This window comes from Vipera ursinii (genome assembly GCF_947247035.1).
Source record: "Vipera ursinii genome assembly, chromosome: 3".
Lineage (NCBI taxonomy): Eukaryota > Metazoa > Chordata > Lepidosauria > Squamata > Viperidae > Vipera > Vipera ursinii.
The window spans coordinates 34,775,202-34,787,914 of NC_139516.1; the positions used below are offsets into that span (position 1 = coordinate 34,775,202).

At 38.3% G+C, this 12,713-nt stretch overlaps 1 protein-coding gene across 1 annotated transcript in view; it reads right to left on the reverse strand.

Moving 5' to 3' along the window:
- The window catches only part of LOC310638277 (receptor-type tyrosine-protein phosphatase V-like), a 54,788-nt gene extending 42,333 nt beyond the window's left edge, over nt 1-12,455 (reverse strand). The window contains 6 exon segments of the mRNA XM_083359198.1: nt 3,062-3,331; nt 4,003-4,269; nt 5,637-5,903; nt 8,456-8,519; nt 11,897-12,014; nt 12,016-12,455. Coding sequence (XP_083215324.1) covers nt 3,062-3,331; nt 4,003-4,269; nt 5,637-5,903; nt 8,456-8,519; nt 11,897-12,014; nt 12,016-12,074 — 1,045 coding nt within the window. The 5' untranslated portion in view covers nt 12,075-12,455.
- Nucleotides 12,456-12,713: the final 258 nt, after the last annotated feature.

Here is a 12,713-nt window from a genome sequence, read left to right on the forward strand (position 1 = left end):
CCATTATTCTTTTCTCTCTATACCAATGACAGCACATCAAGGGACCCCTCTGTCAAAGTTTTGAAATTTGCAGATGCTACAACGGTCAGTGGCCTCATTTGAGACAGTGAGAGAGATCTCGGAGTCCTAGTGGATAATCACTTAGATATGAGCCAGCAGTGTGCTGCAGCTGCCAAAAGAGCCAACACAGTGCTAGGCTGCATTAACAGAGGGATAGAATCAAGATGACGTGAAGTACTAATACCACTTTACAATGCCTTGGTAAGGCCACACCTGGAACACTGCATCCAGTTTTGGTCACCACGGTGTAAAAAAGATGTCGAGACTCTAGAAAGAGTACAGAGAAGAGCAACAAAGATGATTGGGGGACTGGAGGCTAAAACATATAGGGAATGGTTGCTGGAATTGGGTATGTGTAGTTTAATGAAGAGAAGAGTGAGGGGTGACATGATAGCAGTGTTCCAATATCTCAGGGGCTGCCACAGAGAAGAGGGAGCCAAGCTATTCTCCAAAGCCCCTGAAAGCAGGACAAGAAGCAACGGATGGAAACTAGTCAAGGAGAGAAGCAACCTAGAACTAAGGAGAAACTTCCTGACAGTTAGAACAACTAACCAGTGGAACAACCTGCCGCCAGAAGTGGTGAATGCTCCAACACTGGAAGTTTTTAAGAAGAGACAGGCCAGCCATTTGTCTGAAATGGTATAGGGTTTCCTGCCTGAGCAGGGGGTTGGACTAGATGACCTTTAAGGTCCCTTCCAACAACTTATTGTTGTTGTTGTTGTTGTTGTTGTTGTTATTATTATTATTATTATTATTATTGTTGTTGTTGTTGTTGTTGTGATGAGTCTGCATATAATAAAAGGTTGAACAACTCGCCCAGTGGTGCATGCAGCTGTAACATTCTGGAGCTGAACACACCTAAAACTGTAGAGATGAGAGTGGATTTTAGGAGGAGTTCTTCTATTTTATCACCTCTTACCATATTCAACAGCACAATATCAGCAGTAGAGTCCTTCAAATTTTGGGGTTCTATAATCCCCCAGGACTTGAAATAGATACTTAACATTAGAACCATCATTAAAAAGACACAACAAAAAATGTTCTTTCAGTGTCAACTCAGGAAGTTCAGACAGCCCAGAAGCTATTAATAGTTTTATAGAGAAATTATTGAATCTGTCAGTTGTATTTCAGACAGGACAGGTACAGCCTCCGACAGATAGTTAAGACTGCAGAAAGAACAATTGCAACCAGCCTGCCTTCCAGAGAAGACCTGTATATTGCACAGGTCAAAAGGTAGGCTAAGAAGATATTGCAGACCCCTCACATCCTGCACATAAACTGTTTCAACTCCTCCCCTCGGGATGGCACTACAGAGCATTGTAGGCCTAAACAACTAAACACAGAGACTTTTTTTTTCTCAGACCATCAATCTGCTGAACACCTAATTTTCACAGTGGTGTCTACTGTCTATGTGTATTTACCATACAGTATGACTTTAGTAAATTATTTATCCTTATTTTTCTTACTCCTCCCTTGTTATTAGTATTAATATTATGATGACTATCATTATTCTGTTGCTTTACATGTACACCAAGAGCTTCTGCACCGGAGACAATTACTTCATGTGTATAATCACATTTTGTTAAATAACATATTCAATTCAATCCATCTGGAGACCATTAAATAGGGCAAGTCTAGAGTAGAATGCATGTCCCTTATTTCACACAAAGAAGAAACTACTGATACATAAACCTTATAAAGATCTGTCACTTAATCAATCATAGCTCTTCAAATTCTCTACTGCTCACATACTTCCTGGTTCTCTGTCTCATGTCTCTGAAGCTAGAAGATCTACTTAGCACAATAGACTCTATAATGAGAGACAGAAGTATTAAATGCGGCATATTTTTCCAGGCCACATCAAATTCAATACTCAGTCAGGATGGATCTTTACTGCTCTGGATTGCTCAAATAGATAAGGATATATTTAGAACGTGAATCTAATCCAATATGCAGAAAAATGTGAAATAGTGTTAATTAAAAACATAATGGCTGTAGGGGACACAGACTTCAGAGAAGTCTTTTGAATATAAAAATTGAAAGGGGGATAAAAGACTCAATTTCCATCATGTGGATTTCCAACAAGAACTAAATTCCAGAAAGTAAAACAATAATAATAACAGTCACAACAACAACAACAATAATAATTTCTCTTTGGAACAAATTTTCTCTCTTCCGTGAGGCTGAGAGCTATAATGGTAATTGCCTTGCTATCAGACACTTCAAACAAACCAGCAGATGTCAACTGAGAAGGCAGACATCTCCAATGTCCATTAATAGTAATGCAAACAAAAAATTGTGAAAGAATTCAAATAATTTCAGTAAGGTGAAAAAGTACAGACTAATTGAAAAAATACAGAAACCTGAAACACAACATACCAAACAATAATTATTGAAAATAAAAAAGTGTGGTTCATAGATATAGAAATGCAGAAGATAGCCATACTGATGAAAAATGAATAGAAAAAGTATTTCTTGTAAACTTGCAAGAAAATATTAGTATTAGAACACAGAGCTAGCTTAATGCTAGGCAAAGGAATCTGAAGGGACTACCTGCTTTAAAAAGTAAACATCAATCGCAGCAGGCAAGTTGAACGAAAGTACATCCAATTAGCTTTTTGAAATTCTAAACTTGTGACTACATAAATAATATATATATATATATATATATATATATATATATATATATATATATATATATATATATATATATATATATATATATATAGTTTACCTATAGAAATGGACAATTCTGGAGGATCTCCTATGCTAGAGAAACATAGACAGACAACAAACACTGTAAGTCTGTCTTTATAACCAGCCTAAAAATTCCATCTATTCATACAGAGAGTATTTGCTATCCTTATAAAGCAATAATAGATAAGCTTTTGGCCTCTTAGAACAAAAACTCTATTCTCACACAGGTGAACCTCTTCTGAAATTCATCTGATTCATAGGGTCTGCCCACTTATTGTAAGCAAATAGCTTGCTACATACTTACATGTATAAGCAGTGATATTGGGACCCTTAACTAGGTAAGGCCCAGACATGGCTTTAACCTCCAGTTGATAGCATGTTCCAGGCTCCAAATGCTGGAAGGTATAGTTAGTTAGGCCTCTCTTAAGTGACACTGTTCTGCTGTCAGCAGGGAAATGCAGGTTCTGCAGAGTGAAATATAGCCATTCTGCTCCCTCTGAGTTAGTCCATGAGGCAGTCAAACTGGAGCTGGAATTGTTGTTCTGGAGTGTCAATGCCTTGGGAGCACTGGGAGCTGTTGGGACAAAAGAGAGACAGAGAGAGTCATCACTCTAAGGAGGGATCCATCTTTCTCACAAATCTATGGAAACAACTAGCCTGCATTGATAAATTAGTCTTAGGAATATGGAATTGCAACCACCTTGTAAATATGCTCATAAACTAGCTGAATCTGGAAGTTTTTTGTAAAAAAAATTCAATCTACTGACATATACCTTTCCTAGATCAAAATGGCCTTTGTTTGACTTGGACAAATATCAAAGTTGGCTTAATTATGTTGACATCTAAACTAAACTGTTAAAATTAATGAAATGAAATATAGTTCACTTATATTTCATTAGAGTGAATTGTTTCTTTCTTGTATCATTTAACATTACAATTTGAAATAACTTTTGGAGGGGTTCTGCACCCAAATCTTTCAGATAAACTTCAAACTGTGCTGCTTTGCTTCAAAAGAAACAAAATCTTGTCTCGATTTTTGCCTGAAGATGGTATAGATTTTTGACTATTGCATGAGCTTCTTACGGGCTTATCAAGTCTGGCTCAATAATGCTAACTTAAATTTCTTCATCCCTACCCCACAAACTATTTGGGCCTATTGGTACAGCTGGATGTATTCTGCTAATATTTCACTTGCACATGATTTTATTCTCTAGCTTTCTGGTTAATCTATCCATTTTCCAATACCTGTCCATCCTCGTGCATTGGTGCTTGCTTTGTAATATCCAGCCCATGTGGTGATACGGAGGGCGTATTCACTGCCTGGTAAAAGCTTCTCAAAGCGGAAAGTGGTGGTTCCTCTAGCAACAGTTGCATTCTTGACAAGAGCCTGTGAATCTATGTGGTAGAGAACCAACTGGTAGACATCTTTCCCACCTGGGGATTCACTCCAGGAGGCCAATAATACTGAGGGACTTTCATGACGTAAGATAACATCCCGCACAGGTAATGGTTCTTAAATAAAAGTTAAAAAAAAAGTTGTCAATGAGAGAAGGCATCCATACCAGGATGTTACACTTTCACTGATCATACCTGAAGCCCTCATGTTAACATATGCCCAAATGTTACCTCAGTGTTGACTTTGCAGTTTGGCAATAAATAAAAAAGCTGGACAATGAAAGTTTAAACATAATTATTGAGAAAGGCGATTCTTTCAATGCATTCGGGATTGGGCAATGGAATTCTCAACCTATATGCAAATAGTCACACGCAAGGAATCTATATGCAAATAGGCAGCTTATTTTCCATTTTGTTGCCACTTTCTCAAAACAATCTGCAACTTGACAATGAAAGTCTGAATTGAACTAAAATAGGATTTATTAAAAAAAAACAAGCACTGAGCAGGTTTCTGCTAATGAATACCTTTCTAAGATTATTATAAGCCTGAAAAGCCCTTCCTATGCAAAAAAAAATATTGTATATAGTTGAACATAATCACCCACATCAGATGGGCCAACAGAAAATTATAAACTATCTCTGCAATGAGTGGCTTCTGAGGTTCCCATGTCCATAAAGACAATGTTAGAATGTTGCAGTGCTTATCACACTGCCATAGTAAGAACAGCCTGTTGCAAAACAATGCTGAGTTAACATAGCTGCCAACATACTGCAGATTCTGGCATTATCGTCGCACAATTACATCTGTCTTCTGTGCAAGTCACATGGATAGACTACATATCAGAGTGCCTTTGTTTATTTCTATGTGCACTTGAAAATACAAATTACAGGCTAGAAAGAGAAAACAACTAGCATTTTGTTGTGTAAGATGCCAGTCTATTCAGATTTGGAGGAATATGTTCATTATTACCTGCATGAAAAATCATGTAACAGGCAGTAAAAAGAAACAAATGAACTTGTACTGTATGTGACATTTACTCCAATGTATATAACTGTTTTGAAGTAACAGTATTTAAAAAACAGAATAGTCTTAATGAAAACAATGTTACAACCCAAAAACAACCTATCATTTTTGTCTTCCAAATTCAGATTTTTTTTAAAGAAATGTAACATCTGAGAACGGATTATGGAATAATGACCTTTCCTTTACACATACTGTATATCTTTGAACTACTGTTTAACTAACTGTGATAAATTTTCTAGGCCACCTGCTAGAAAGTATATTATATTCAGTTGATTTAGAAACTACTATTCATGCAAGAATGTGCCCAGAACTTGTATGGTTTGATTTTGTGAGCTTGGTTTTGGGCATTGTGGCTTGAAGACATAACAAAACATTGAATGTATGAATCAAAGTGCAAGAAGACAACCATCCATGTATCAAAATACAAATTTGCTGAAAATGTTTCCAATTTATCTCTTACCTGTCTGCCCAGTGATTCTTCTACTGGAATTCTGTGCACATGCAAGCAATGCAGTGATTTCAATAATATATTGTGTCCCAGGAAGCAAACCTTGGAAGCTGAAACTGGTGGTATTGAACGCAGACGATCCATTCTGTAGTAGAGTATTTGTGTCCAAGTCATACAGAGCTAGTGAGAAGCTCTGGGCACTTCCCAAGAGATATTCCCAGGTTAGAAAGAGAGCATTTGAATAACCCCAATTCTTGATGGTCACATTCAATGGGTATCCTGCAGAAGACAGAACATGTGGTGCTTAGCAGCTGTATTGCTTTCTTGCATTTGGTGCTTTTAATTTTATCCCCAATGTTTCTTCTCTACCTGATATATACCAGTGGTACTTAATCAGCTGAACTGAGGAATTTAAGAAATTTCACTGACATTATAACTGTCTACTTCAATATCAACATGAACATGACTTACAGCACATATAATTTGAAGTTATGATGGACCTCCTCAAAGCTACTTAGGATCCAGACTCAAAGTTCTGACAGCCACACACATATACATACGCAGTCACTTGATAGCATTTTGAGTGCTTGACAACCAGCTTGCATTTATGGCTGTTTGCAGCATTTCATAATTTACAATGTTTTTGTTGGAAACTGGTATTTTGCCGATTTCCAGCAAAAAATCCTAGAAATGCATGAATTTGCTTAATGACCACCATGTTCACTTTATAACCACCCTGTTCCCTTTATGATTGCCATGTTTACTTAACAATCACTACAAAAATGGTTATAAAAATAGGTGCAGTTACATGGTAACCCGCTTAACAACCATCATGACTTACAACCGTAATTCCTGACTCAATTACGATGTTAAGTCAAGGAAGGACTGAACTGTGGTTCATATACCAGAGTCATTGTTTCATCATGTAATTGACAGACATCATCTTATACAAGAAATGGACTGTTCACTATATCTATCTGAATCCAGATGCAAAGTTCAGTCTATAATTAAGAGACTAAAGATGAATATCATAATTGAGCCAGGTTTATTTCGGCTCTTCATGTTCCAGATACATTTAAATTCACATTTTTAAATTATGAAATGTAAAACAGATTTCCACATTTCCAGGTGTAGTCACCTACAGATTTTAAAAGGTGAAAAAAAAACTTTCTCTCATCTACAGCTCTCAGATGAAACTTGTGCATTTAAAACAGAATCAGAAAAATTAAAATGTTCAACAAATCTGGATTCCTGCTTTATCCTCATGTCCACTCACTAGCTGCAATATAATCTTATAACATCACTCATACTATTATTGTTCACCATCTCCTACTTTTATATCTACATATATATAAAACATCACTCATACTATTGTTTACCATCTCCTACTTTTATATCTACATATATCTCATAACTGAAATTAATATTTCACACTTCTGAATAAATGAGCTCTAATCAATGACAGTTTATGCTATATTAAATCTGCAGAAAGAGAGATATGAAGGCATCTTGGATGATTAAAATCCAGCTTATGGAGTGGCTTTATTATCAGTTCAAGGAAGAAACCTGTTACTAATCCACAGTAAGAAATACTTTTAAGAATTTATAATTAGAAATATTTGTGTTTATTTTGTAATAGAAATACAGCATTTGGTTCCTAACAGTAAAAAAAAGTACAAATCTGTTTGCTTGCAGAGCTTGTTTTACAGTCTATGCTAGTCTTATCCTTGACAATTTCCTTTGGTAATTGCTACGTATGTGGCATGTGCTGAACTGACCTATTTAAGATTCCTGCATGCTACAATTAATGGTTGAGCAAGCATGTGGCCAGATTTAATTAAGACTGACAAAAAAACCCTCAAGAAAATGTCAGCTCTCGACAATGTATATTTCATTTCATTCCTATTGGAAAAGAAAGAATGAGCTCAAGTTTTAAAATTAGTGGCCTGCTATTGCTCCTCTCCATCACATTTGCAACATGGAATGTATCTAATAGCATCTTAGTGCTAGCAAAATACATTTCTGCTTGATCAGTGTGGAACCCAGTTGTTTGCTGAACTACTCTTTCCAGTGCAGCAGTGTGCTTCTAGAAAAGCTGAGGATTGGCACTCTCTCTGAAAACTGGTTACAGCCATGGATTGCCTAAATTTTATTATGGTACACTTCCTTTTAGCTTAATGTAGTCTACAAAATCAGATACAGGGATCTGTAACCTATAGTTAATGACTCAATGTACCTACAACATTATGCCAATGTGCACAGCCATGAACACTTTTCTTTTATGCATCACTTAATATTTTTTAAAAACTTAATTACTACAAAGTACTAGAAAAGAAAGCACAAACTGCTAAGCATAACCTGTATTTGGAACAATACAGTGTAAACCCAGCAATCAGATTAATTCAGTAAACCATAGTTCAGTTAACCACAGTCTAGTGTATTTTGCAAACACAGTATTTATGAATCTTTGACTTAAGAATTTTTTTTTCAGATTTAGGTTCCCATAGATGCTGAACTGAGTGGAAGGAGAGGAAATTTTACATTCCCAAAGTCCAGCCCTTTTTCTGCACCTCTTTTGGAAATTAAGGCAAGAAAGACAAGAAAAACCTTCCCACCTCTTGCTAACACCCTTCAATCTCTATCTCGTTCTTCCTTGGAGCAGTCTGCAGGGAAATTATTGTGGCTTTAAAAACATGTGGACAGATTATAATTTTGATGGCCCAGAATAGAAAGTGATTATTCCTGAAATGTTCTATCTTGAAATTCTCAGTAATAATGGGTAAAAAGCTACCCGGAGTTGCTTGACAATGAGATGAGTAAAAAGGCCTTACCTTTCCCATTTGATACTTCTCCATCTAAAGGTTTTTGCCAGTCTGTTTGATTGCATCTGTCATCCTATGTGATTAGAATACATACTATTATTTCCTCACTTTTTTATTTAATTTCATGATTGAGAGTGGCAAAAGTGAATAAAATACAAACAATAAGAAATTCTAAAAGGCTTCTTGATGAAGGAAACCCCACACTATCAAAAACATGTCTGTACTGCACTGAGAAATTTCTAACTTAATGAGATCTTTCCCCATCATTATTTTTTTCCATATCTAATGTAAGATGTTGCCAATTCCTGGCTGGATTCTGAACAACTTATGGAGAACTCCATGGCACTCTGAAGTCTCAATCCCAAAGCAGAAAATAAGAGGAAGGAGGTGTGTTGGGTATGTTTGTTGGGATATAAATAAATAATGCTTTCAAATTGTGTTGTTGGAGAAGACTGTTGAGAGCCCCTTGGACTGCAAGGAGGTCAAATCAGTCAATGCTAAAGCACTTAAAATACTTAAGTGTTCTTTGGGAGGACAGAGACTGAAGCTGAAGCTCAAATACTTTGTCCACCAAACGAGAAGAGAGGACTCATTGGAAAAGAGCCTGTTGTTGGGAAAGATCGAAGGCAAAAGGAGATGGGGCTCGGCAGAGGATGAGATGGTTAGATAGGGTCATCAAGTCAATGAACATGAATTTGGGCAAACTCCAGGAGAGAATGGAGGGGGGGGCTGGTATGCTATGTTCCATGGGCTTGCAAAAAGACAGACACGACTTAGTGACTAAATAATAACATAAACATGAACATAACAAAGAGGAAAAAGGTGTGATACCAACCTTCACAAGATTTATGCAAGAGAGCTACTCATTTTTCTTTTTTTTTCTCAGTACTTGTCTATGAAATTCTGCTTTGGTGTTTCAAACAGCATAGAATACTATAGTGCAGCTTGCAGTTATCAGAATTATGCGTGCCTCATATTTTGGGTTGAACAGAAATTTCTGAAAGCCTAGTATTACCCTTTGCTAAATCAGGAAGAATTCTGTTGAACATTTCCATAATCACAGAACTATTTAAAGGACAGATACTGCTTCCTTATTAGTAGAAAGCCATTATCATTGTTTTGACTCTAGCTAAGCTGATCATACAATGCCAAGGTCTCATCACCTGTATCCAAGTTGTGCTTTCCTGGAAACCAAACTCATCAGTAGACAGTAGTAGTATACATTTGTATACCTGATTTTTATATGTACTCATTCCAAAGTGCTTTTCAAATGCTTTTCACTTGGCTTTCTTGCTTTTCCCCTTGAAGGCATTTCACTTCTCATCCAAGAGGTGTTCAAGGAAAAAGCCAAAAAAGTACAGTTGCCTTTTGAAAAGCATCTTTGGAACAACCATGATCTGGATGATTGAGAATTTCCATAGACATATATTTAGTTATTGCTCCAATAATATCCTACTGGCCAAATTATGCCAAGTAGGCCCTAACCATTATTAACAAAGAAGATTACATGATGCATAGGCAAACTGAAAGTGGTGATCCAGTTTATGCAATCTTACTAAAAATTATTATGGTAAGACTTAATTGACTAAAACATGATTGGGAGTGCAGTCAGTATCTATGCACCATATTGTTAGGACCACTGCATAGAGGAGATTGCTCCTTAGAATATAAGAGATATATATGATAAAAAGTATGGGAAAGGAAAGTGGTATATCTCTGAAAGTAAGAAAGAGGATATCATGGATCCCAATAAATATGGCCTAAATATGACAAATATATGCAGGGAAGTGAAAGTATTTATGAATGAAAAGAATAAAATTTATGTCATAAAAATGAAGTTCTCATGTTAGCACATAAGAAAATAGAAACTCATAAGTTGACTATAGAAATATGTTGGCTAAAGATATAAATTTTTCTCTACAGATAATGCCATGTTGTTAACTGAGAATCTAAATAATTTGCGCAGAATGTTTAGATAAATTGAATTATGCACCAGAGATTATGGGTCTGAAAAGTAATGCATCAAAGACTTATTAGTAGTCATATATCACAAGGAAAATGGAATAAATGATGGCAAGTTATACATTAATTGTATAAACTAGAGCAAGCAGATGAATTTGTGTACTTTGGTAGTACACTTAACATAGGAACATGGATGGAGAAATTTTAACATGTCCAAATAATGGTAGAAAAACAATGGGGTAGTAGTGGTCTGTTATGAGGAATCTGTTGAAAGAAGTGAAAATTGTGTTTAAAAATGTGCTTCTGCCTACTTTGATATATGGAAGTGAGAACTGGGTGTGTTAAAAGCTACATAGTTAAATGGAGCAGGAATGGGAGATTAGTGTATGTGGTAAAACGAGAAGAAATAGCACCAAGAATGAATGCTAAATAAATATGGATTGAATACAAAGTATTGAAGTGGTTTGGTCATATAGAGGGGGAGTTAGGACTGAATTGCAAAACAAATAAATGAAGATAAAGTAAGTAGGTTGAGAGAAAGAAGAAAACCAAGAAAGTTACATTTGGATGAAGTGATGACATTTTCAAAAATGAAAAGAGAAGCTTAAAGAGAAACACCACTGAATAAAATTTTATGATGTGACAGAAACAAGGATAATTTCTAAAAAAGAAAAAGTACACAGGAAGGAAATAGTGTTGTATTTTTTAAATACTTGCTTTTATTTTCTAACCTCATTAGTATACTGGCTTTGTCTTACTTTTCTTGGACTCTGCATAAGGCATTTACCCCAAAAGAAAGCAGCATGAGAAGTCCTCTCTGCAACAAAGTCACAGAGCTGTGCGTCTCTGTATTTGTTTACAATTTATCAGTTTTATACAAGGTGGCAAAAAAATTCTCAGATAAATTAAGAGTGACGGGTTGTGAAGTGTAATAATATAACTCATTCAACAGGCAGCTCGCCATGGTTTGGACCAAAATATTTGAGCTGGCACATTCCAGTGGGCTAAATTATAAACAATAGTTTTCAATTCAGACCACACCAAAAAATATGATATAGCAGCCGCGTGAATCTTTGAATAAAAAAAAAGCATTATGAAGAAAATTGTGAGCAAGGGTAATGCAAAACTTTATACCTAGAGATTTCTAGGAGGATGGTGGATTCTCACTGCCCCGAAGCAAGAAAGTCCAGCAAACTGGACCAGCTGGATTAAAACCGCCATCCAGGCACGTTGGGGAAGGTTTGATCAGGAACTTGAGTTCAGCCCGCCTCCCGGTCTCTTTTTGCAGCCTGGCGTTAACACCGAATGGGTTGCATTTGCACACACATTTAACCAGGTCAATGCCGTCTTATTGCTGCCCGCATCCATTTGTCTCGTTTGTTTGGTCACAAATGCATTCCTTGCCGCTACTCACCCCACCCCGCCCCGCCCCACGCGGAGAAGCCCACCCGCTCCGCGAGGAAAGCCTCCGATGAGGGATGTGCTTACCTCCCAGACACGGGCCAGTGCGGGGGCCCAAAGCAAGGGCAGGAGCGGGAGCAGCACCAGCAGCATTGGGCGCCCGGAGAAGCTCCCGAGAGGAAGAGGCACCGCGGGACACCCCCGGGTCCCTTCTCCCGGAGGCTCTCCAGCTGTAGCTGCCTCTGCGGCAACAGGCTTCCCGCATCCGAGAGTGACCTCAAAGCATTGGCACGCAGGATGCCAACGACGCCAGCGCAGCCGTTGCCCGCGGCCGGCGGGCTAAGGGCAAGGCTGCTCGCGAGCGAGGGGTATCCGTGCCTGCGCCGACACGGAAACGCTTCTCTCTCCGGGCGGGGGAAGGCTCGGCGGCTCCCTGGGTCTACATACGCCTCTGTATGCGCACGCCGCCGCCGCGCGCTCCCGCGGACGAGAAAGAAAGAAGGGCAGTGGCGTCGGCGTCTGCGAGCCTCGCCAGCGGCGGCGTTCCTCGGTGTGGGCGTGCCTGCGTCTTTGGGCGTGAGGCTTTCGGAGAGGCTGCCTTTGGCTCCTGGTACTTGCAGCCGGTGTAAAAGAACGAGTCGGTGAAAGCGGGCGAGAATTTCGGGGTGGGTGGGGTGGGGAACGGGAGATCGCGGGAGGCTCGATTCTTCTTACGCCGAATGCTCGAGCAATGCCTTTTAACTTCTCGAGCGAGCTGTCCGTCTGGCGCCCGAGTAAAATGTGCTTCTGGCTCCCGCCTTTCCTTTCCTCTCCTCCTTCTCTCGCTCCCTCCACAGGAACGAAGCCCGGCCCAGACCCGCCAGCAGGCGTTTTGCTTTCTCCTCCCGGAAACGCCGAAGTGGGA